The 26,562-nt window shown below is 45.2% G+C and overlaps 1 protein-coding gene across 4 annotated transcripts in view; it reads left to right on the plus strand.

Annotated features, from left to right (window-relative positions):
• KANSL1L (KAT8 regulatory NSL complex subunit 1 like) overlaps nucleotides 1-26,562 on the plus strand; it is a 268,720-nt gene that overhangs the window by 39,369 nt on the left and 202,789 nt on the right. For 3 of the 4 annotated variants that reach the window (XM_029606147.1, XM_029606146.1, XM_029606144.1), the window contains exons 4-5: nucleotides 4,766-4,963; nucleotides 21,581-21,702. In XM_029606147.1, coding sequence (XP_029462007.1) covers nucleotides 4,766-4,963; nucleotides 21,581-21,702 — 320 coding nt within the window. Of the gene's footprint in view, nucleotides 1-3,786; nucleotides 3,833-4,765; nucleotides 4,964-21,580; nucleotides 21,703-26,562 lie in introns of all 4 variants that reach the window. The other variant, XM_029606148.1, reaches the window with a different exon arrangement.

Here is a 26,562-nt window from a genome sequence, read left to right on the forward strand (position 1 = left end):
GGTCCTTTGGGCAGAGCTTCCTGCTTTTTTAATAGAGGGAGCAGTAGAACCCATTCTGCAAGGTCAGCAGGGACTGGGATTCCACTCTAAATACTTCCTGATTCCTAAGACAATGGGGAGTTACGCCCCATCTGAGACTTGAGAGCCTTGAACAAACGTCTGCAAAATGAGAAGTTCAAGATGGTCTCGTTGGGCACCTTGATTCCCCTCCTGCAAAGAGGGGACTGGCTTTGCTCCCTCGACCTAAAGGACATAGGAATCTTTCCCAGTCACAGGAAGTACTTAAGCTTCCTGGTAGGTGACAATCACTTCCAGTACAAGGCATTGCCATTTGACCTAGCCTTGGCCCCACGTGTCTTAACCAAGTGCTTGGCAGTAGTGAGTGCACACCTCTGCCGACCAGGGGTGCACGTCTTCCCCTACTTGGACGATTGGCTGGTCAAGGCGTCCACACGTGAAGGAACACTTCATTCCCTCAACTTGACCATACAGGTGCTGGAATCCCTTGGGTTTGCCATCAAATACCCGAAGGCCCATCTTGTTCCGTCGGCTCAGTTGGACTTTATTGGAGCCCACCTGGATATATGACCTAGGGCTGGGCCTTTTCCTCCTCATGACTGAGAGCTTGCTGTAGTGTCTCGGGCAAGCTTGGTCCGCCGCAGCCGATGGGTGCCAGCTCGAATTATGCTTCGGTTGTTGGGTCACATGGCCGCCTCTGTCCATGTCACCCCCTTGGCCCGCTTACGCATGTGGAGAACCTGTCGCAGTGGTAACGTCAAGCCACCCATCCAGGACTCCTTGTCTTGGTGGGAAATTCTGCCCAACCTGGAGCGGGAGGTTCTCTTTCAGACCCCTCTGTACCAGGTTGTACTCACTATGGATGCTTCCACCCTGGGCTTGAGGGCGCATGTGGACAGCCTCCGCACACAAGGTCACTGGTCGGCCCAGGAGGCTCTATGCCAAATCAACTTCCTGGAGCTTTGGGAGTTTCTGGATCGCCTGTCCAGTCGAGTGGTCCTGGTCCAGATCAACAACCAGGTAGTGATGTGGTACATCATCAAGCAGGGAGGTACCGGATCACTCCTCCTCTGTCAAGAGGCTGTGCATATTTGGTCCTGGGCCCAGTCCCATGGAATTCTGCTCTGGGCTGTATACCTAGCGGGGTCAGAGAATGTGGTGGCGGATTGCCTGAGTCGAGTGTTCCACCCCTACAAGTGGTCCCTGGACCGGGCAGTGGCGAATCGTCTTTTCCGCATCTGGGGGGTACCAGACATAGATCTCTTTGCCTCCCCCTGCAACAACAAGATGAGCAATTTCTGCCTCCTACATAGGGGGACCGGGAGTCCAGCCTCAGATGCCTTTGCCCACCATTGGGGCAAGGGCCTTCTGTATGCAAATCCTCTGCTTCCGCTGCTGATGAAGACTCTCCTGAAGCTCTGGCAGGACAGGAGGACATGATTCTTGTGGCCCCCAGTGACCAAGACAGGAAAGGCTGAAGAGGTTAGGGCTGTTCAGCTTGGAGAAGAGACGGCTGAGGGGGGATATCATAGAGGTCTTTAAGATCATGAGAGGTCTTGAACGAGTAGATGTGACTCGGTTATTTACACTTTCGAATAATAGAAGGACTAGGGGGCATTCCATGAAGTTAGCAAGTAGCACATTTAAGACTAATCGGAGAAAATTCTTTTTCACTCAACGCACAATAAATCTCTGGAATTTGTTGCCAGAGGATGTGGTTAGTGCAGTTAGTGTAGCTGGGTTCAAAAAAGGTTTGGATAAGTTCTTGGAAGAGAAGTCCATTAACTGCTATTAATCAAGTTTACTTAGGGAATAGTCACTGCTATTAATTGCATCAGTAGCATGGGAACTTCTAGGTGTTTGGGTAATTGCCAGGTTCTTGTGGCCTGGTTTGGCCTCTGTTGGAAACAGGATGCTGGGCTTGATGGACCCTTGGTCTGACCCAGCATGGCAATTTCTTATGTTCTTATGTTCTTATGATTCCCAGACCTTTCGGATCTCTCCGTCAGGGAAGCAATCAATCTAGTGACCTCCCCTGACCTGATCGCGCAGGATCGAGGCAAACTGCACCATCCCAACCTTTAGGCACTGTTTCTGATTGCCTGGATGTTGACAGGTTAGTCCTGTGGCCCCTTGACCTCTCAGGACATGTCTCGGGTACTGGTAGCTTCTCGAAAGCCTTCCACTGAGAAGTCATACACTCTGAAGTTGAGGAGGTTTTTCATTTGGTGTGAGTCATGGCTTGGATCCATTCTCTTGTTCTACTTCCAAGTTGTTGGACTACTTGTTATTTCTTTCCGATGCTGGTCTGAAAACCAACTTGGTCAGAGTGCACCTCAGTGCTATCAGAGCTTACCACCACGTGGTGGATGGTTCCCCTATTTCTATGCATCTTGTGGTGAGCCAGTTCATGCAGGGTTTGCTTCAGCTGAAACCTCCCCTGCGGCCTCCTGTTGTGTCCTGGGATTTAAACGTGATTCTGGCTCGTCTCAAGCAAGATCTTTGAGCCGCTGCGTTCCTGCGACTTGAAGTACCTGACATGGAAGGTTATCTTCTTGGTTGCAGTTATTTAGGCACACAGAGTCAGTGTGCTTCAGGCATTGGTAACATATCCACCTTACACGAAATGTTTCCAAGACAGGGTGGAGCTTCGCACCCACCCTAATTTTCTGCCTAGGGTGGTGACTGATTGTCATCTCAACCTGTCAGTTGTCCTGCCTACCTTTTTTCCCAGGAAGCAGTCTCACCAAGGCAAGCGAGCTCTACACAGCCTGGACTGCAAAAGAGCCTTGGCTTTCTTTCTGACAGTCCTCACAGCTGTTCATCCTTCAATAAGAACAGATTGGAAGTTGCAGTCAACAAGCACGTGTTATCCAACTGGATGGCGGATTGCATTTCCTTCTGCTATATGTAAGTGGGCCTTCAGCTTGGAGGCCAAGTCAAGGCTCATTCCGTCCGTGCCATAGTGGTTTCAGTAGCCCATTCGCATGCAATTCCCATAGCAGACATCTGCAAGGCTGCGACATGAAGTTCCCTCCACATGTTCTTGGCCCATTACTGTATAGATAGAGATGGCCATAGGGACAGCAACTTTGGTCAGACTGTCCTGCGGAACCTCTTTCAGTGAGAAACAACCCAACTTTTCCTGCCTAGGGCCCAATTTTTCGAGGCACTCTGTCTATTTAAGTTTTTTTGTTTTTTTTCCCACACCAACCCAGTTGTTGTGCTCAGTGGCGCCAAGTTCGGTGTCTGTGGATTTATGTTAAGTTTGGGAGCAGCCTGCAGCTTGGCATTCACCCATGTGTGAGGACTTCCATCCTGCTTGTCCTAGGGGAAAGCAGAGTTGCTTACCTGTAACAGGTGTTCTCCTAGGACAGCAGGATGTTAGTCCTCAGGAAACCCGCCCACCTCCCCGCAGACTTGGATTTCTCCTTTTTTTTATTTTTTCATAGTTCTATGTTACCAGACTGAAGGGGGACCCTGCGTGGGTGCATGGATAGTGGCATGTTGAGCATGCTCAGTGTGGCTAGTCAAAGTTCTAGAAACTTTGACAGAAGTTTTCCGTGCCGGGCTCAATCTGATGTCACCCATGTGTGAGGACTAACATCCTGCTGTCCTAGGAGAACACCTGTTACAGGTAAGCAACTCTGCTTTCTACAGCTTACTAGATAAGACTTTTGAGTAACGTATCTGCTGCACAGCCAACCTAGCTGATGAAAATCTCATTTTGTTCTTGTTCCCCCATCTTTCATGCTTTATGACGAACAGTAAACTTTCGGCAACTGGAATCTCGAACCACATAAGGGGTTAGACGGTGCGTCTTTCATACATTATTCATTATGTTGGGTCGAAAAATGACAATGATGTTCAAAAGCACAATATAGTTTATAGAACTGTTTTCATCCCTGGTATTTTTTTAATGTCTTATATCTATTAAAGTCGTGCATCTGGAGTCTGGTCCTTGGATCGCTCCATACCCAGCAAGTCTGGTTTTTAGGATAATTAACATATGTGAATTGCTGCTTTCTGTCCTTTGGGGCAGGATACGTTGCAGAGGGGGTGTGATCTGGCCTGGAGAAAAAGGGAAAATGATTATCTCTACTATAGTGGCCTCTGCTGGCCAGTGAACACATTCTGTGTTTGCACTTCAGAGAATGCGTTTCTCTAGCCCCTTGGGCCAGAAAAGGTCAAAAATTGTAAATGAACCTGGTTCACAGACCCAGGCTTTCCTAAAAACCAGAATTTGTTTAGGGGAGAGAAGCTCCAAGGATTGCTGTTAAATAAATTAGGCTCTTTTGCAAGGTAATAACAGTATGTGAGATTAATTGCTTTTACCAGATTTTAAATGAAAAGATGTCTAATCTGGCAATGTTGGACAAAGACTTGGTTTCTGTAGCTTTCAATGTATGCGACGTTTTGTAGACTGCTCATTGGAAAAGCACACTTGCAGAAAACTCTCAGCAATCAGACTAAAGTTTGTTTTTTATTTGTATTTTTGGCCAGGTCTAGAGAGTGATGTTTTAGTGAGATCCATTTGTTGCTACAATTATCGATAAACCAAACCTAAATAAGTAAAGTTTATGTAGGTTTTCTGTTCCAGCTTTAAGTTGTCATCTTTCTGAGTCTGTTGATAAAGACATGGGGAAGTACAGTGCCTTGCTTGAAATGACTTGTGGTTAATTAGTTGACGGGTAAGTTTTCTTTTTTCCTTTTTTTAATTGAGTTTTGTCTCATTGTGGTTGCCTAGGGGATGGTGATCCTAGAAGAATTTGCACTTCCAAAAGAGAGAGGGAAGCAACAACCACAGTTAAGAGACCCAGCAGCATTATTAAAGTCGACAGGGGTCTTTCCAGCCCCCACTCAACGACAGGATTCTTCACTTGCACAGGATTTGGAAATGTCACCGAGTAGCCCCACTCTGCTCCTGCGAAACATAGAAAAGCAGGTAAAAAAAAAAGCTGTGCATATCAGATGGAACGAAATCAGTTTCTCACAGTCATGAAAGAATGAGGGTGAGCCTCATGTGTGTTATGCACAGAACCGTAAAGGTATTTCGTCCTCTCTGTGGGACATGCTGACTGATATATTGAAGGTCTTCAGTAAATTGGTCACTGGGATTAGGCATTAACTTCAGCACATTACCAATGCTGCTGCTTTTCTGCTTTTGGTTTAAGACAGGGTAGCTACATCGCTTTACTCACACCCCGAATGTAAACTATAAATGTGCTTCCTGCCTGCTGATTTGAACGTTGAGTTTTGGTTTATTTTCATTATTGTGGTTTGGTTCTCTATGAACTCTTTTATCCACAGAAAATTCTAAAGTGCTTTACAGAAAAACTTTCCAATCCCATTCTGGCAACTCCCACAACCAGTTGAGTTTTCAGGATATTCACAATGATTATTCATGAGATAAGTTTGCATTCACAGGAAAATAAATATATATAAATTTATTTCATGCATATAAATAACCATAATCTCTATTTTTGAATATTTTCATGCAAACAGCCCTTGAAATGGGTTGAAGAGTTTTATTTAAAGTTGAATAAAGATATGTATAGAATTTATTTACATTCACACACATGTCATACTGGATTCATCAGGTTTTCACATAGATGCAGAAAAAGAGAAATATTTGATGTACTGGGCCACAATATATATAAAGATGATGTAAGTTTCATTTTTTTTTAAGTTAAGGATGTATAATAATTTATGCAGGGGAATTCCTGACATATGGTATTTCAAAGAGAATTTGGCAGCAATGCCATGCTCTTCCATGTGGAAGAAGTAGATTTGGTTTCTAGATTGGATTCCACTTTTTCTGGTTAGACAGGGTTGGGTGTGCTGCAGAGACTGCTTTTGCCAGAAACGTTTGGACTAAGAGCTGTGGGCGCTTGCAGTCTAATTCAGAGACCTAGAATCTATTACTTTTAAGATGTTATTCACAGGGAATGCTTTCAGATATTAAAATGAAAAAGGGCTCTCTTGTTACAATTATTGTTGTAAATTATTTCTCCATTGATTAGCAGTTTAAATCACCCATACCCAACTCTCAGAACTCGGAAGCCTTTCTGAGCATGCACAGGAGTTCCTGCATGCAAGCCATTGTCTTGCAAACCCTCCAGTCTTTCTTTGTCTGAGCTACTACACAGATGGATTCCTAGTCTCGCTCCAATTTTTGATATTTCATGATCATTGAATTTTGCAAGTTTTCAGTTTGCGCCACTTCCTTGGCAGCTCCTCATAAAGAACTTTAAGTTCTACCCTTCAAAGTGAAGGATGGAGTGTTACATATGTGAGCCCTTGGGCTGTGGCGTGGTTGACGCAACCTAGCAGGCGAATCTACTAAGCCCACACTGATGGCTGGTGGACTCGCTCTTACTATGACTGGAGGCAAGAGCTTCACCTCTACTAGCCCTTTTCCCTGCAGGTTGAGCCCTTGGGTTCCAAGGGCCGGTGGGTCTTAGGTGAAAGTCTCATAAGGAGCGATCTGGTGAAGTTGAGTCTCGGGCAGTGGTCAGGGCTGGCAGCGAGCAACAGTATCCTGGTCCAAGCCAAGATTGGAGAAGGCAGGTTAAGTCCAAGTTAAGGTCAGGGCAGTGGCAGTCCAGAACTGAAGTCAGCATCTGAAGCGGGAATCAGAACCTGAACTCCAGCAGAGATGACAAACAAGGCACCAAGGAAAGGCAGGACAAAGCAGACAGAGGCAAGGCAAAAAGGAACAAAAGCAACACGCACTGCACAGGATGGAGAAGTACCTGTTGCTGAGGTGAAGCAGTGGAGCATGGCAAATAGCCTTGCCATTGATGTCATGGAGCACTGGCTGCAGTGTCTCCTGCCACGGGGCATTTAAGAGGCACCGTGCTACGTGGGCCTAGGAGGCCACAGAGAGTTGAGCAGTCATGGAGGACTAGAGGTGAGTGCAGCCGGTTGCAGGCTATTTTGCAGCTGGTCAAAACATTACATTAACATCCTCCTAAGCCCCCTCCCCAAAGTCCTAAGCTTAGGCTTACGTGAGAAGAGGTAATGGAACTCCTTGAGTGAGACAAGGAGCCTGGACATCCAAAGCCGAGATCCAAGAGTTTTCTTTGGGTCCAAATCCCTTCCAAGCGATAAGATAGTAAAGTTTGCTCCTGATATGCTTAGAATCAAGGATCTCTTGAACTTCATACTCTTGAGTCCTCTTCTACAGTTACTTCCATTGGTTTGGAGGGAGAGCGATAGGATTAAGATGATAGTAAGGGGGCTTAAGGAAGGAGACATGGAAAAACATGCATTCTGAGAATAGGTGGCATTTAACTGGTAAGCCACTGGCTCAGTCTTCCGGGATGATGGGGAATGGCCCAACAAACTGAGGTGAAAACTTGGCAGAGGGACTCTTCGATCGGAAGTTACTGGTCCTAAGACAGATTAAATTTCCTGGTTTGAGTTGAGGTGCTAGTCTGTGTTTATCTGCCTGTCTTTTGTATTTTTCTGTGGCGGAAATGAGCATCTGACTGGTCCTTTGCCACAAATCCTGAGTCACAAGGTCAACTGTGGGACTTTGGGACCAATGCTGGTGTACAGAGTGGTACCTGTGGTTGTCTGTCATAGATGATCTGAAAAGGTGAAGATCTGTTGATTCTCTGATGTGATTGTTGTGGCAAAACTCTGCCCAGGGAAGGTGTGGTGCCCACTCATCTTGGCATTGATTTACATAAGCCCTCAAGAATCCTTTAAGGATTTGGGTGGTTCTTTCCATCTGCCCATTGCACTGTGGATGGTATGCCAAGGTAAAGTCCAATAAAGTTCCAAACTTCCTGCATAAACTTCTCCAGAACCTTGCTGTGAATTTGACTCCGTAACCTGAGAGAATATGTTTAGGAAAGCTGTGGGTTGAAAGATATGCTGGAAAAAGAGATGACCACGGTGCTACAAACAACGAAGGTATCACACTGCACCGTCAATGTAAATAATATTCTTATAAACAAATGGTGCTTTAAGTTTATAAAATATTGTTTATTGCACTATTAATTTAATACATATTACTTAACCACTTGTTACAAGCATAGATCCAAACATACCCATAAAAACAACCCTAACGTTCCCACAAATATCCCTATAGGACCCTAGTTTCAATGACTCATGGTTATTTTCTTCAGGGGATACCCACCCATTAAAACTATACTCCCCAATTTCTTAATTTAACAGTTGTTTCAAACTACAGTCTTAATATTTGAATTTGAATACCAATATCATTATTCCATAAATATGAAGCATCTGTTCTATTAAGTATTGAAAGTATTCAGTTGTTTCATGCATCCTTTCATGATAGATCTGAAAAACCAAGAATAACATATGTCTCCTAGGACAAGCAGGATGGTAGTCCTCGCACATGGGTGACATCATTGGATGGAGCCCGGCACGGAACTTTGATCTCAAAGAATCTAGAGCTTTCAGCATGCCCTACTGAGCAAGTGCAGCTGTAGTCATCACCCTGCCTTCTAGGCAAAGTCCCTCAGTATCTTCTTTTCTGCGGAACTGTCGACTCGCAGTTGTGGAGCTTGTGTTCTTCTTCTTTTTTTTTTTTTTATCAAAAAATGTTTTTTCACGGTATTCAGCTTTGCTCTCTTATAGTTTTGTAAGTGATTTTTTTCTAGAGCTGTAGCTTTTCTTTCTTGTAGTTTATTCTTTTTCTAGCTGTCTGCCGGCCGCATGGTGGGTTCTCCCCTTGCAGCCTGGCAGAGTCTGTTAAAACAAAACAAAACAAACAAACTGCTCCTGTGGGTTTTGTATTTGTGTCCTCTCTTTGCTTTGTCTGTTTTCTTTTTTTCCCACAGTGCTGACAGGACTGGACTATGCAGTCCCTCAGTGATTAGTGTAGGCCACTGAGCCTGGGGACTCGCCTGAGTTCTACTTAGGCTGGAGTTCCATGGTGGATTCAGATGATAGAAGGATCGAGGACCATGCCATTCCTGTGGGGGGGAGAGTTTAACCTCCCCACGGGCAGGAGCCCTAGATGACGTTGCCTCCTCTCCTGCTTGCCAGCCTTGGCAATGCAATCTCCTTGTAAGAGAGGGTGAGCAGAGCGTGGGCTAGTATCTTGCTGCTGCACCTTGGTGCCATGCCCATGAATGACTGCCCATCCTCAGATGTGACCAGTGCACCATTCGTCTGACACATTGATGTTGGTACCACGTTGGGGACGGGGCCCATCTTTGGGTACCATGGTCTCCTTGACGCTGTTGAGGTCTGTGACCGCCCACGATACCATGATGGCCTTCTGTGCAGTCGGCATCGGTGGAACTGGAGCCTTGCTGCACCAGTTTGGGCATTGTGGCCTTGATGCACTTGGTGCAGCGATGCCGTGATGTGGCGTACTCTGTCGGTGTCCATGATGCACTCGATAACTCTGTGCCTTTGATCCGCGCGATCCCTTGGCATGGTGCACTCTGTGCACTCCATGCCATGATGCCTTTGATGCGCTTGATGTCATGGTGCCTTTAGAGCATGCGATCCCTCTGCACGGTGCCTGCTGTACACTTGCCACGGTTGGTGCCATCAGTGCACTTGATGCCTCTGTGCCCTTGCAGCTCTTGATGCCTCAGTACCCTCGCTGCAGTCAGTGCTGTGGTGACAACGGTACCATCGATGCAGCTGTACTCTCGATGCCCGCTGGGCCCTTGATGCCATCGACACCCTTGTTCCATCAAGGTATGTGTGTGGCCACATTAGGGGCTGGCAAGATCGAAGCGGTGGCTATCGAGGTATGGGGTCACCGGAAAGCCCTTCGGACCACCGATGCCTCTCATTACTGCCTTGATTATGTCAAGCCCCACCGACCAGGCACAGGATTAGCCATCGAGCGCCCTTGTCACCCTTTGGCTGTCGACCGCCAGGACTTTCTGAACCACCCGGATGGCCCTGCAACCCTCCGGGGGGGGGGGGGGGGGGGGGGGGGGGGGGGCAGGGTTCTTGGCCTCTTGCAGATCAAGTGCAGGGATCGCCATCTACTCGAGCACCCTGGTGCACTGGAGCATCTGTTTGCAGTGGCCCAGTGCCATCAGGGCTCCTGGGTGGTGTCCACTACAGAGCACTGGGAAGATCAGAGCCGTTCCTTTAGCCGATGATCCCAGTGTTGGGGGCCCCGCCAAGAATCGCACACCATCAATATTAATGGGAGCTAGCAAGGCTCTCGTCAGCCGTAATGCTTGCGAGGCCATTGAGCTTGCAGCATCGACACCACCAGATGAATCAGTGAGCCGAGGGGAATTGCCGTCGGTACTGGTGGTCATTGGATCCTTTTGATATTGATAACCTGTCAGGAGGCCACAGGGCCTCTTCCTGCAGATGCCCATGGCTCCTTTGGTCCATGCCTTCTGGCGTCAGGGGCCCCTGGGCAGTCTGTCTGTGAGCACCTGTGGTGCCAGGAATGACGCTGTTTACAGGCAAACTGCTTTTAGATTTCAGGACGCAATCCTCCATAAGCACCTACGCTCGCCAGGGACTTTGCTGCAGTCGTTCTCTGTGGGACTCGCAGGTGAGCCGATTTCGCTGTGGTTTCGATGGCCCACCTTCCGGAGCGTTCTCTGGTACTGAAAGGTGCGTCACCATAGATTGCCATCCTCCACCATGCCTTACCCAAAGCGCCAGTAGTGCTGGGGGCACCGTCGTCATGCTGTCCTCTCCACTCTGTTGAAGTTATTGTGGCGTATATGCGCAGCTTGCACGGTTGGGATAGATAAGGCATCTATTCCAAGGGCCTCTGTCGCTGGCAGGTGGCATTCTGCCTGGTTGTGCAGTCCTCAGCCACACTAGAGTTCTGCCATCTTTCGGCATGGTCTCAGCTTTCACGTCAATCCGTACCACATAATGCTGAGGAGCACTAGAGGGGGAGGTATCATTATACACTCTGTGTTTGGTCATGGAGTGGCATGTAGCCACTGAATCGGGCACGTGGTTCTCGGTCCTTGCTGAGGCGTGGGATTTCTCCCACAAGCACGTGCTCAGGATCATGAGTGTGCCACCATCTGTGCATGGGTTACCACTGCATGAGTCCGCCCAGCCTGCTTTCACAGCGGAGGTCTTCCAATTGCTCTCTGTCACCTGGGCATTGGTGTATGTGTGTTTGTGTTTGTTTGTTTGTTCGTTCCGGGTGGTCACAACGGATTCTGGCCTAGGACTGCACTCCTGGTTGGATCCTGAAGTGAATGGACATCGTGAGAGTGGCTCCAGCGTCCTTTCCTTTCTCAGCAGAGGAACATGTCTTTCACCCTCTACCATGTTCTTGTGGAACAGTCCCTGGGGCTTTGTCCCTGATAAATGTTTTTTCTTTGATCTGGAGCCCCAAGCCTCTGAATTAGCACGTCTCCTTGGAGGTCAGAGCTGGGGAGCGACATTAGCGGTCTTTGAACAGTCCTCAGCTGCGGCCCCTCGGGGGATTGCAGTGGCGACCTCCCCTACCTGAGGCTGGCTGCTTGTGGTGGGTTGGTTGCATTGGTGCCTCAGCGATCAGTGATTTGTGCCTCAACTCTCCTTTTGGAGGGGGGGGGGGGGGTTGCTAGGTCTTTCGGGATCAGGAATCCCCAAATCTGCTGCTTCCCTCTCCTGTCTGGACGGGGAGATTTGACTGGGTTCCCCTCTGGACACCCAACTATGCACCCCTTTGAGGGGTGTCCCTTGTTTTCCGTTCCCGGACAAGGGATGGCACTGCTCTGACTGGCACCAGCCCCTAGAATAGTCGAGAATAGCACTCTTCCTTGGGCGCTCTAAGACGTAGCAGATCTATCCACGAGGGAGCCTTTCCAGTGTTGCTCTCCAGTGACTCTCCAGGATTCCCCTTGTTTGGGAGTCAGTTTGGAATCTGCTAGACTCGATGGGCATGTTCCTCAAGATCGTTATTATCAGTCATTCTCTTCTCGAAACCCTCCTCTGTGAGGAAAGTTTCAGTCCAACAGCGGGGTATTGTGTCTTTTACCCTTTTGCCATGTCCATGGCTGAGGGAGTTGGGGGCTGAGTGCCCCGCAACAGAGGCACTGCCCTTTGCTTTCAGTAGCATTCAAGCTATTCTCCCCCCTTTTTTCAGGATCACCCTGTCTGTTGACAAAGGAGTCCTGGGTCATGCAACGTTGTCCATTGCTGGGCCACGTGCTCCTTTAGGAGGGGAAGTTTTTCCCACGGGGCAATCACTCTCAGTTTCCACTGTTTCAAGAAGACTGAGGGCTCCATCTCAGTGGGTTGCTCCATGCTGGTTTCGGCAGTGAGTTGTTGGCTTGGGATTGATAGACAACCGGGCGACTTGTGCTTGCCCGGTCTGCCTCTTTGTGTTCTTCACTCCTTTCGACTTCCAATTGGATTGTCGAGGGGAGGGTTGGTAAAGCTAAGGTGCACGTGGTATATCTCTGTATACCTGCAGAGAAGGATACACCACGTTTCCCCACTTATTTTCTCTGGCCAATACTGCCTTAGTTTTTCTCATTCTCTAAGTTGCCCAAAGGGCCTTCCTGCTTCCCTTGCGATCCTGTGACAGGATAAATGAACCTGTTCTGACAGGTTCTCTTGGGTGAGCTTCAGGCCTCTCTCATCTCCCTACTCAGGAGTTTTGGGCTACAGGTCTGTTTCGGGGATTGTCTCTCATCCCCTGAAACCCTTGACGCAGACCTGCATGGTCAGCTAGGTCTGATGCTTTGGCATGCAGTGTCTGTCCCAGGCCCTGCCGTGGTTTGCTGCTTGTTCTTTCAGTTGTGACATGGGTTTCTTCTGCCCATTCGGCCTACCAGCCTTACCTGGGCACTCTTCTCCAGATGTTTGGCTGTCAGTGGTTGACAGTCTCTTCTGGAGGGCTCTCTGACCCCAATTTGTTTTTCAGTTGTTTTTTTCACACCGAAGGAAACTGTACACTTTTTGTCCTAGAGTCTCTCTTGTTTTAATCTCTTGGTCCTTCCTGTATCCAGGAGGATCTAGATCCACTGTTTTTGTCAGAAACCCTGCTTGTACTGTCTTCTGTGATGCATAGTTGCTTCTGTTTGCACTCGCATCACTCCCTGCCTCAGGCATCCCTGCTATGAATGAGGGTTTGTGCCTCAGTCTTTTCTTGGCTTTCTCTATAGAACCCAACTCTTCTCCAGCCTGGTGGGTTGGCTGCCTCTCAGGCAAAGGAGGGAGGTAGTGCTCCAGCAATGTGCGGTTTACCGCTTTGTCCTACTCTGACAGCCTGGAGCTAGGGATTCACCCATGTGTGAGGACTACCATCCTGCTTGTCCTAGGAGAAAGCAGTGTTGCTTGCCTGTAACAGGTGTCCTCTTAGGACAGCAGGATATTAGTCCTCACAAACCCCTCCTGCTTTCCCTGGGAGTTTTTTCTCCATGTTTGAGCTATAATCATGGACTGAGGGACTCTGCCTAGGGGGCAGGGTGATGACTACAGTTGCACATGCTCCTTAGGGCATGCTGAAAGCTCTAGATTTTTTGATGTCATGATGTCACTCATGTGTGAGGACTAACATCTTGCTGTCTTAGGAGAGCACCTGTTACAGGTAAGCAACTCTGCTTTCTTACCTCCAGATTGGTTTGACACCTATGAAAAGCTGTTTTTAATATTAAAATTTTTTTTAAAAACCTATGTTCACTGTTGTAATGTGTGCTGCTCCTATCACAAATCCCGACAGTTCAAGACAACTTGTTTGATCAGAATCTTCAAAACATCATCATCTCCTACAAGCAACAACAATATTGATTATACAGTGTCTATAATTTATCACCTCACCATTTTATCTGCTCTTTTATGCACACTTACCTTTATGGTTTATATTCAATGGTGTTACATTTCACCATCTTGTTATACGAATCCTATTGCCTCTTTCAGTTTGCTGTTTACGCGACTCGAGATAATTTGTTGATATCATCCCTAAAATCTGAAATTTCTAGATTTATTTGTACAATTCCATTTTCACTTCATTCCCAAAAAATTGGGCTGTATTAGAGCATGAACCTATATTTTAAAATCCTCCTGTGTTTGTGTTACAAAAAAGCTATTCCCTTCGGGATCAGCTTACTGCCTCATCTACCCACATTGGATGAAGATATGTTAGAAGGAGTGGGACAAGTGCAATATAGTACATGTTCAGTTTGCTCATTAGTTTGTGTCAACTCAGTTTTTGTTAAAGCACAGCGACATATATATAGATTTACTGCCAGATATGAGTATCAGGCATCATAGGTTATAAATGCGATCAAATGTCCCTGTGATCGTTTATATATTGGTCAGACTAAGAGAAAAATTAAAACTCATATTTTGGAACATTTAAGTTGTGTCCGCACAGAGAAGGATGGGGCCCCTCTGGTTAACCATTGGCGGTTGATGGAACATAATATTGAAGATTTAAGATTTTTTGTAATTACTCAGGTGGTTCTTAAGAGGGGTGGTGATATTTCGAAGACATTAATATATAAAGAGCAAAGATTTATTTATGAATAGCATACAGTGGAACCAGTGGGTTGAATGTGGATATTGAATGGAGTATTTTTCTCTAGTTAAAATCTCCGGTGATTGTAAGGAGAAGGGAAATTACTTTTTCAGTTATACCGACTGGTTAATATCCGAATGTTATGTTGTTGATGATATGTTGTTGCTTGGAGTTTATTGATCCAACAGCAGCGATACATGTAACAGGGGGTGTGTTAATTCTTGGGTTTAAAAATGGAGAGAGATAGGAGAGTGCATTGTGGCATTTTTGAGCGAGATCGCCATCTTAAAAATGGTGTGTTTAAAGTGCTATAACATTGAGTGAGTATGTTTTCTATTTATGAAATTTGAGGTTACTAACGTGAAAGAAGCCTATATGTTATAAATGGCTTATTTCATTTATGTATTTTATGCAGGTTGAATAACAATGAAAGGGGCGATAGGATTCGGTATAACAAGATGGTGAAATGTAACACCTTCGAATATAAGCCATAAGGGTAAGCGCGCGTAGTAGAACAGATAAAACAGTGAGGTGATAAATTAGAGACATCGTATAATCGGTATTGTTGCTTGTAGGAGATGTTCAGTCGAAGATTTTGATCAAACAAGTTGCCTTGAACTGTAAGAATTTCTGATAGGCGCAGCGCACATTACAACAGTGAATATATAATTTTAAAAAAAATATATTAAAAAATAGCTTTTCATAGGTGTTAAATCAGTTTGGAGGTAAGAAATGTTATTCTTGGTTTTTCAGATCTATCATGAAAGGATGGAAGAAATAATTGAATACTTTCAATAATTAATAGAATAGATGGTTCATATTTATGGAATAATATTGGTGGTCAAATTCAAATATTAAGATTGTAGTTTGAAACAATTGTTAGATTAAGAAATTGGGGAGCATAGTTTTACTAGGTGGGTATCCCCTGAAGAGGGCGACCATGAATCGTTGAAACTAGGGTCCTAGTAGGGATACATATGGGAGCGTTAGGGTTGTTTTTATGAGTATATTTGGATCTATGTTTGTAACAAGTAGTTAAGTAATATGTATTAAATTAATTGTGTAATAAATAATATTTTCTAAACTTAAAGTACCATTTGTTTATATGAATGGGAAAAATAGATGAGCCCGTTCTGGGGCTGAAGGGAGTCTGGGGAATGGTATGAAGTGAGACATTTTTGAGAATTCATCAATCACCATCCAGATGGACATGCAGATATTAGAGAGAGGAAGATCTGTGACACATTTAAAACTAATCGGAGAAAGTTCTTTTTTACTCAACGCACAATTAAACTCTGGAATTTGTTGCCAGAGGATGTGGTTAGTGCAGTTAGTATAGCTGTGTTTAAAAAAGGATTGGATAAGTTCTTGGAGGAGAAGTCCATTACCTGCTATTAAGTTCACTTAGAGAATAGCCACTGCCATTAGCAATGGTAACATGGAATAGACTTAGTTTTTGGGTACTTGCTAGGTTCTTATGGCCTGGATTGGCCACTGTTGGAAACAGGATGCTGGGCTTGATGGACCCTTGGTCTGACCCAGTATGGCATTTTCTTATGTTCTTAGACCCACGATGACCGAGTTGACTGCCTTGGACAGCACATAAAGGGAAATACTTTCCTTATGCAGGAGCCCCATCTGAAGGGTGAGCGGTAGGATGACTGTGGACAGCCGGCCCGAAAGGGGATCCCTAGACTGAGATGATGGTAACTGGTTTTTCCATCGACATTGTAGGCAGGTTGTGTTGGCGTAACAATACTTCATCAATGAAATTGCCCCTGGCACCGGAGTCCAGAAATGCTTCAATGTATATCTAAGAATTATGGGATCCGAAGCAAACTGGTATGAGTAATTGGAGACAGGGAGTGGGTCAACCAAGGGTTATCGCTATCAATAACCCTAGGCACGAAAGCTTCCCACTTTTCTCTGGGCACCGATCAGCAAAGTGCCCCAGTGCAGCACAGTGAAGGCAGAGGTTGAGCCGGCGACGTCTCAGCTTCTCCTCCTCAGTGAGCTGGGACCTATCAAGTTGCATAGGCTCCTCTGTGGGAGGAGCAGATGCAGCATTATAGTGGGAATCAACGGATGATGAAACTTGGGCGCCAGTCTGAAGTGTCATATGGAAACACCTCTCTTCCAGATCCTCTCCTGAAAATGGCGATCCACTGAGATAGTTAGTGTGATATTGTCCTCTAGGGTTGTCGGCAGGTCTTGTCCAGCTAGCTCATCTTTGCAGTCTGTGAGACCCTGCCAGAAGATGGCAGCAAGACTGTCCTTGCCCCAACGGAACTCTGAGACTAAGGTCCAAAATTGAATAGCGTAGTCTCCTATTGTGCGATTGCCATGCCTAATACAAAGCAGTTCTGCAGTAGCGGAGGTGGATCGGCTTGGCTCATCGAATACTAGACGAAACTGCTTGAGGAAATTATCCTTGTCATCACGTTCCCAGAGGTGTAAAGCCTAGGCCAGGGCAGGACCCACCAAAAGCAATAGCATAAATGTGATCTTAGTCCAGTCTGAGGGGAAAGCTGGTGGCCTGCAGCTCAAAGTGCATTTTGCACTGATAGATGAAGCCTTTGCAGGCCTTCAGGTCTCCATCATACCTATGCAGTGGTGGTAATGGCATGGGTCCCAGCGATTGTCGGCAACACTGGTGGCAGTGCTGGTACAGGTGCGTGGACCTGTATGGGCTCTATTCAGGCTGCAAGGCCTTGCAATATTCTGGTCATCTGATTAAGCTGGTCTTGTTGCTGCTGTGTGAACTACAACAGATGGACCTGGAAGGCCAAGTTGAGAGAGCCTGAGATAGGAACAAGTTCTCTGAGCTTATGGCCTCAGCAAACTGTCACGGATGTGAGCCCTTGGGCTGTAGCATAATTGACGCAACCTAGCAGGAGAACCTACTAGGATTGGAGACAGGAGCTTCCCTGCAGGTTGAGCCCTTGGGTTCCGTGGGCCAGCAGGATCTTAGGAAAAAGTCCCATAAGGAGCGATTTGATAAAATCAAGTCTTGGGCAGTGGTCAGGGCTGGCAGTATGCGATGGTATCCGGGTCAAGGCCAAGGTTGGGGCAGGCAGCGAGCAATGGTATCTGGGTCTAGGACAAGGTCGGGACAGGGAATGAGAAGGCAGATTGAGGTTCAAGCTAAGGTCAGGACAAGTGGCAGTCCAGAAGAATAGTATCTGAAGCGGGGGGCAGAACCAGAAATAAATCAGAAGCAGATGGACAAACAAGATATGGCACGGGACCAAGACACAGCAGGAACACCAAGGGAAAGGCAAGGCAAGGTACATAGCTGCAAGGCAGATAGAGGCCAGACAAACGCATACAGGAACAAGAGCAACATGCATTGCATGGGATGCAAGTGGACCTGTTGTTGAGGCGAGGCAGTGGAGCACGACGGAGGTTTAAATAGCTGGGCTGCTGACATCATTATGGAGAGCTGGCTGCAGTGTTTCCCAATGTGGGGCCTTTAAGAGGTGCCGTGTGGGCCTAGGAGGCACTGGGGAGCTGGGAAGACCGCATCTCTGCCTTGTTGGCAGCGTGGAGGACTGGAGGTGAGTGCGGCCATCATAGGATGTCCGGTAGCCAGCCGAGGCATTATATGGAGAAATTCAAGGCAAAGAAACCCACAGTCAGCAGGTTGAGGGCCTGCGGGTTTAGGTGCCATATGTCCATCAAGGACACCCATGCCATCTGCAACTGCTGTCTGAGCCCAGACCGTGGTGTTTCATATTTCCCTAGTTGTAGCAGGATGTCTCCATGGGCAATTTAGACCCAGCCTTGGAAGATGGAAGACCTACGGAAGTCGGCGTTGTTTAAGGTGCCGAATCCTAGGCAACATAAGAACATGCCATACTGGTCAGACCAAGGGTCCATCAAGCCCAGCATCCTGTTTCCAACAGTGGCCAATCCAGGCCATAAGAACCTGGCAAGTACCCAAAAACTAAGTCTATTCCATGTTACCGTTGCTAGTAATAGCGGTGGTTATTATCTAAGTCAACTTAATAGCAGGTAATGAACTTCTCGTCCAAGAACTTATCCAATCCTTTTTTAAACACAGCTATACTAACTGCACTAACCACATCCTCTGGCAACAAATTCCAGAGTTTAATTGTGCGATGAGTGAAAAAGAACTTTCTCCGATTAGTTTTAAATGTGCCACATGCTAACTTCATGGAGTGCCCCCTAGTCTTTCTATTATCCGAAAGAGTAAATAACCGATTCACATCTACCCGTTCTAGACCTCTCATGATTTTAAACACCTCTATCATATCCCCCCTCAGCCGTCTCTTCTCCAAGCTGAAAAGTCCTAACCTCTTTAGTCTTTCCTCATAGGGGAGCTGTTCCATTCCCTTTATCATTTTGGTAGCCCTTCTCTGTACCTTCTCCATTGCAATTATATTTTTTTTGAGATGCGGCGACCAGAATTGTACACAATATTCAAGGTGCGGTCTCACCAAGGAGCGATACAGAGGCATTATGATATTTTCCGTTTTATTCACCATTCCTTTTCTAATAATTCCCAACATTCTGTTTGCTTTTTTGACTGCCGCAGCACACTGAACCGATGATTTCAATGTGTTATCCACTATGACGCCTAGATCTTTCTTGGGTAGTAGCACCTAATATGGAACCTAACATTGTGTAACTATAGCATGGGTTATTTTTCCCTATATGCATCACCTTGCACTTGTCCACATTAAATTTCATCTGCCATTTAGATGCCCAATTTTCCAGCCTCACAAGGTTTTCCTGCAATTTATCACAATCTGCTTGTAATTTAACTACTCTGAACAATTTTGTATCATCTGCAAATTTGATTACCTCACTCGTCGTATTTCTTTCCATATCATTTATAAATATATTGAAAAGTAAGGGTCCCAGTACAGATCCCTGAGGCACTCCACTGCCCACTCTCCTCCACTGAGAAAATTGTCCATTTAATCCTACTCTCTGTTTCCTGTCTTTTAGCCAGTTTGTAATCCATGAAAGGACATCGCCACCTATCCCATAGCTTTTTACTTTTCCTAGAAGCCTCTCATGAGGAACTTTGTCAAATGCCTTCTGAAAATCCAAGTACACTACATCTACCGGTTCACCTTTATCCACATGTTTATTAACTCCTTCAAAAAAGTGAAGCAGATTTATGAGGCAAGACTTGTCTTGGGTAAAGTCATGCTGACTTTGTTCCATTAAACCATGTCTTTCTATATGTTCTGTGATTTTGATGTTTAGAACACTTTCCACTATTTTTCCTGGCACTAAAGTCAGGCTAACCGGTCTGTAATTTCCCGGATCTCCCCTGGAGCCCTTTTCAAAATATGGGGGTTACATTAGCTATTCTCCAGTCTTCAGGTACAATGGATGATTTTAATGATAGCTTACAAATTTTTACTAAAAGGTCTGAAATTTCATTTTTTAGTTCCTTCATCCGGTCCAAGTGATTTACTACTCTTCAGTATATCAATCAGGTGTACCACATCTTCTAGGTTCACCGTGATTTGGTTCAGTCCATCTGAATCATTACCCATGAAAACCTTCTCCAGTACGGGTATCTCCCCAACATCCTCTTCAGTAAACACCTCTTTGGATTCTGGGCACCACAAGAAACACTGGGCATTGTGCCAAGAGTCCATCTTCTTCTCTTCCTGCAAGTCTGCTGAGAAGGCTCACCCTCCTCCTGTTGTCACCAGTTTCTGGATCTGCTGCAGCCAAGGGTCTGAGCTTGGCACGGAAGCCTGAGGCGTTGGAGAGATTGTCTAAGCAGCACAAGGGATCCCCTCCAGGACTGTCTCCCTCTGTTCGGAAGAAGACCGTGTTGTCAGCATAGGGCTTCACTGGAGTGGGTCCTGAGACAATGCCGAAATAGGCATTGTCTGTCTCTCTGATAATGTGCTCTTAGGCAAGGTTGGCATTATCCTCTGACACAGAGCCTCCATGGCTTTGGGCAGTTTTTTCTAGATGCTCCAGCCTCAGCACCATCCAGGCACCTTCCATTATATTGGTGCAGCCAGTGTCCTCTGTGCTGAGAAGTCTGTAATTAATGATGCAAAGCAGAGCCTTGGTACAGAGGGAATTTAATGCTGGCACCAATGGTTCGACCTGATACCAGTCAACGAAGCTCATTGATGTAACTGGAATGGAGAGCATTGGCGCCAAGTGTGATGTAGGCCTCAATACTCACCCCAACAAGCCTCCTGTTTGGCTTCGCCAACCATTGTGGCTTCCAGCAACATCTGTGTGTCTAAGAATGTTTTGCCATCTGCTGCAGGGCCCAGGGGCCCCTCTGCAAACAGCGGGCCAGATGTCTAAAATGGTGAGGAATTTCTTTACCTTTTTGAGGACCAGAAGGGGATAATAGAACCTCTCCTGTCCAGGATTTATTAAGTTTTCTCGTACAGTGGTTTTGGAGGTCATCCTCAAGATGTTCAAAGGTCCCCTCGGCGCTTCATCAGCTGGAGTGAATCAACTTGGCATCATGGTGAGTTCCCCCCATTAGGGATTTGGTGGAGTAAGGGGTATAATAATTTTGGTTGGAATTTCTGCTGATCTTTTCCCCATCAGATGACCAAAGATCCCTTCCTCTGACACATTCATTCAGGACCTGGAAGGTATCTTGGTTGGAGAATGAAGGGTCTATGTGAGACTTTCCGACCCCCCTCTCCGGCCTTACCAGCGTATACCTCACCTCCTGAGAGCCTTAATTACTAAGTTACTAGTCAGGGTGACTAATATATTATCCATTAACTCCCACGCATGCTCACAAAGACTTCTAAGAGCTGGGTCCATGTTGGTTCCTTCTGATGACATCATCCACCCATGGCTGATGTATCTGGCTTTCTACTGAGAGCCCCCATTATAGGTAAGTAACTTTGCCTTGGTTATTTAGGAATTTTTTTTAAAACCTGTTAAAAGGGCACAAAGATGACAGATTTCTCTCCCAAGCAGATTTGGGTGGGAGAGTATAGAAATGCTACAACAAAGCACATTAAATTACTCAAATAGTATGATGTATCTGTTGAAAAATGAAATGTTGTTAAGACTGGTACAAGAACTAGAGAAGGGATGTCCGTAATGGAGGAACAAAAAAACTGTATATATATTATTTTTTTTTTGCAGAGTGCTCAGCTTTCTGAGATTGTCAACAGTCTAATCACGCCACTTAGTTTGTCCCCAGCCTCTTCCCCTCGTTCTTCCAAGCCATTTAGTCACAAAAGACTGGCCAATGGCATCTGTCTGAGGTGAGTGGGTTATTGTTTAGTATCAAGATGATAATATAGATTAAAAATGTTGTTCTAAATATTACCACTTAAAAAGTATTATTTTAAGCGGTAAAGCTTTGTGAGTGGGACATGTCCTGATGCTGTTTTCTCTTGATGAGTTGAAGGTGCAGCTGATGACTTGGTTGCATCTTCCTACAGTGCATCTAAATCTGTCTTAAGCAATGGGAACCTTGTACCTGTATCTCCTGCAGTGCTCATGATACTCCTGCCAAGCTTTCTTGGGTGTACATTTTACAACACTTTTCTTTTGAAAGATTTTGTACAAATTAAATATCCAGCTAAATAGTTAATATAAGAACCCTTTAATGTTGTGTATTTCACTTCCTTATTCATAATCTCCATTTCAAGAATAAAATTTTATAGTCTCTTAAATTATTATTTCCTGGTCATTTTTTTTTTCAGATTTTGTCATAATAATGAATAATCTTGTGTATAACAAAGATAAAACAAATATTATGTAAAGCACTTATTAAATTCATTGTTTCTGCTATATGGAGCATTTGTGATAATGGTGAACCTTGACATCTTTAGTTAATGAATATGCTGTGGGGTTCTAATCTGCAGAGCACAGACTGACATTTGTTTTCTAGGGAAATATTTATTTCCTAATGAAAGCAAGTTTAATCATTGAGAGAACTGCCAGAATTGGAAAGCTTCACAGTAGCAATATATGAGATAACTAGAAAGCCATCAGCAATAACTCTAAACTCTGTTTTCTCTGAAGTTGTATTTAGTCTCATTTTGCTGAATCACCTCTGCATCTTTAATCCACATCTGTATCCTGCCTGGCACGCTGTATTATCCAGCTAGAAAACTGGAATGGGAAGCCTTTGTGTATTACTATTCTGCTATTTTTGGTGCTTATAATACACACAAAAACCAGCCTTATACTGGGGCTTAGATGCTTTACCTTCTCTAGTACTGAAGCACAGACCGCTACTGCTGATCTCCTATCTCATCCCTGAGCTGTGATTTCAAACAGGCTTCTTGTGTCTTATTGTAAGATGTCTTCTATAAATAAGGCCCCCTGTCAGATGATGTACAAGTAAATGTCAAGAATCCTATTGTTGAAAAGAGCTTCTTCTGTATTAGTAGGCGCCAGCTTTTGAAGACAGGGCTCTAGAAAGCCTCACTACAGACTATTTACAGATCTAGTTACTGTTGGATCACAGTGTCATACATCAGAAAGCAAAGTCCTGGGTTTGGGAAAACAGCTAAAATTGTTGGCAAGCTTATTTTATTTCATAGCTGTGTTATGTATATGAAAAACAGTATAAAGCAATGCATGCCATTTGGAAAGTAAAAACGCGTGAAAAGGCTGAATTGGCATAAGTTTGAAACCTGTGAGCAATAGCTCCAAGTAAGTAAACTTAAAAATGTAATGTGAAAAAAAAGCAGCGAGATATATTTTTCTTGCTTAACGTAATTTAACAAGAAAATTAATTATGCAGCATGTATTTGTCTAAAACACTGAGATTAATGATTTTCACGTAGATAAGCAGCTGAATTAGCCATGCTGTCTGGGTACGTCTTCCGTGCCACTAGCTGGGTGCTCCCTCTTTTATATCCTCTCTGATTCACCTCAGGCTCCTCAGTCAGTTTTTTTCTGCGCGGCTGCTGGCACACGGAGCTCTGCTCTCCTGAGAGAGGAACTTCTGAAGGGAAAGAAACCAGTGAAAATCCTCTTCAAACAAACAGCAGATTGAAGAATGCCATGTCCTGGTTTCAAATTTTGCTCTTGTGGAAAGATTGTCGGCCACTGATGGCCACAAGTCCTGTTATTTGTGTCTGGGACCTTAAGAACATAAGAAATTGCCATGCTGGGTCAGACCAAAGGTCCATGAAGCCCAGCATCCTGTTTCCAACAGAGGCCAAACCAGGCCACAAGAACCTGACAATTACCCAAACACTAAGAAGATCCCATGCTACTGATGCAATTAATAGCAGTGGCTATTCCCTAAGTAAACTTGATTAACAGCGTTAATGGACTTCTCCTCCAAGAACTTATCCAAACCTTTTTTGAACCCAGCTACACTAACTGCACTAACCTTATCCTCTGGCAACAAATTCCAGAGCTTTACTGTACGTTGAGTGAAAAAGAATTTTCTCCGATTAGTCTTAAATGTGCTACTTGCTAACTTCATGGAATGCCCCCTAGTCCTTCTATTATTGAAAGTGTAAATAACCGAGTCACATCTACTCGTTCAAGACCTCTCATGATCTTAAAGACCTCTATCAAATCCCCTGTCAGCTGTCTCTTCTCCAAGCTGTACAGCCCTAACCTTCCCACGACCAAAATAATTGTGCGGACTGCGGACACATGTCCCCACGTGCCCAGCATCAAAGGGCAGTGAAAATATAGGACCTTCAATTCAAAACTTCAGGTTCCTATGCACCTTCTGAGGCTTCAGTAAGGTCATCACCTGGACCAAAAAGAAGGAAAAGGTCTCCCTCATCGAGGAGAGCTTCCTCAGTTGAGCCCCCAGGTCAGAACGCCCACCGTTGCTTACTCGCGAAAAACAGAGGCATGGTGCCGGGGATGCATCGGTGGGATCACCAACGGACTCGATGCATCCACGGCCAGCAGTGGGATTCGTCGAAACGGCTAAAAAACCCCGAAACATAGATGCGCCGCAGGACGTACGGCACACCGCAGCAAAGGATGTTTGACGCATCGAAGCACCAAAACACGTCCGATGCATCAGCGCATGGACGCTTCTGCGTCGAAGCTGCATCGTTCCATCGCAACAACTATACCATCGATGCACGATTACTCCTGTCTCAACATCACATATAATAGGTGCGTCGTCGACGCATATCGGCACACAACCGACGCAAATTACACACAAACAGCATAAGAAACACCATTTCAGCCATAAGAGACGAAGAGAAGTATCTCCTCTTCCAATTTTAGAATCAGATTCAGAGTATTTGCCTCCTCATATCTCGCCCACATCTCCTACCTCGCCTGGAACATCTGAGTCTATAATTTCCATCGGGGCATCAAGTCCAGGCCAATCTCAACCCACTCCAGTGAACAGTTCAGAAGAGGTAATCCCTTTGTCTCTACCGCCAAGTACGGAACCAACACACAGGTACTGTCCACTTCGGGTCTCGCTACTCAGGCCATGACCCAAATTACCAACATTCTATCTCAGTTTCTACAGTCAGTAGAAAAATCAAATATTCAAACCCAACCTACTAACTTACCTACAGTTCCAGTGGTTCCTGTCACACCTGGTCCAGCACCCAAGGTTCATCCAATCCACATTCATCCCCACTTGAATATGATACGGATACCTCTGCAGACACTTCCACGGGTTATCCATCTGACCTGGCAGAGATACCTCCTGAACCATCTTCACCCCCAGCAGACTTATCTTATGCTCAATTTATAGAGAAGGTTGGTAAATTTCTAAATGTAGAAACCAGGAAATTGCCTGATCCATGCCAGGAAATGATGGGCATACTGAAGATTTTTTTATGGCCCCCACAGAACCAATAGCCCTTCCACAGCATTCTGTTCTAACACAGCTGATAGAGAAATCCTGGGACACTCCATTGTCTACACTTCCAACTTCCAGGAAAATTGATATAAAATATAAGATGAAAGATTCTCCTTTTCATACTTCTTCTCAGCTTCCGCATAACTCTGTCGTTGTTGAGTCAGCGATGCAGAAGGCACAAAAATCCCGTATTCATTCGAATACACCACCTCACAAAGATCATAAACTGTTGGATGAATTTGCAAAGAAATCCTTTAATTCAGCAATGTTAAATACATGAATTCAGAATCACCAATTTTATATTACTCAGTATCTGACAATTTACAGGCACTTAAAACAAATCTCCAACAGAGTTTTCCAGATATTGCTTTACCTCCTCAATATCACAGCATGGAGGAAGGCTTAAGGCACTTGTTAAGAACAGTCTGTCTATGAAGGATTTGACATCTCATCCAGAGGTTCAGCAAACGCTTTGGCTGCATGCCATCTCGCATGGCTTCGATCTAGCGCCATACGAAACAATGCCCATGACAAATTAGCAAATTTGCCATGTCGTCCAGACAACCTTTTCAGAGATAAATTCACGGAAACGGTATCAAAGCTTAAGGAACAGAAGACGGCTGTCCTTTCTTTAACTTCACCACATCAGCCATCTACTTCAAGAAGGCAATACACTCCTACAGGGTCATACCGAAGACCACCCTTTAAGTCTTATAAACGGTTTTCATATTACAAACCTCAACCCTACCAGCCTTCAAGGCAGCAGCCATACCAACCTGCAGCCTCTCGGCAAAGAACAAGGGCTTCTCGCCCGCCTGGACAACAGGCTGACTCTCAGCCTGCAAAAACTCAAACTAGTTTTTAGAAATAATTCCGCCACTGTCCCATCACGCCTCGGTAGGAGGCAGATTATCGAACTTTCTTCCCGCCTGGACTCATATCACATCGGACCAGTGGGTATTATCAATCATAGCCCACGGTTAATAACTTCATTTCTCATCCCTCCCAACCCTTCCACATTGGGTTCCACAAAAACAAGTAACATCTCACAAAGAACATCTACTGAAAGAAATTCAGAATCTTCTACAGAACAACTGCATTCAGAGGTTATCTTCCCAACAATTTATTTATTTATTTATTTATGGTTTTTATATACCGATCTTCTTACATAATATGTAAATCAAATCGGTTTACAGGGAACAGTTGAAAAGCTTGCTTGTGGGCAATTACATATAACAAAGAACTTATTAGAGTAACATATTGTATAACTTTTTGAGTAACAATTAAACATAAGATAAAAATACATGGCTAA

This window comes from Rhinatrema bivittatum, chromosome 6, assembly GCF_901001135.1.
Source record: "Rhinatrema bivittatum chromosome 6, aRhiBiv1.1, whole genome shotgun sequence".
NCBI classification, from domain to species: Eukaryota; Metazoa; Chordata; class Amphibia; order Gymnophiona; family Rhinatrematidae; genus Rhinatrema; species Rhinatrema bivittatum.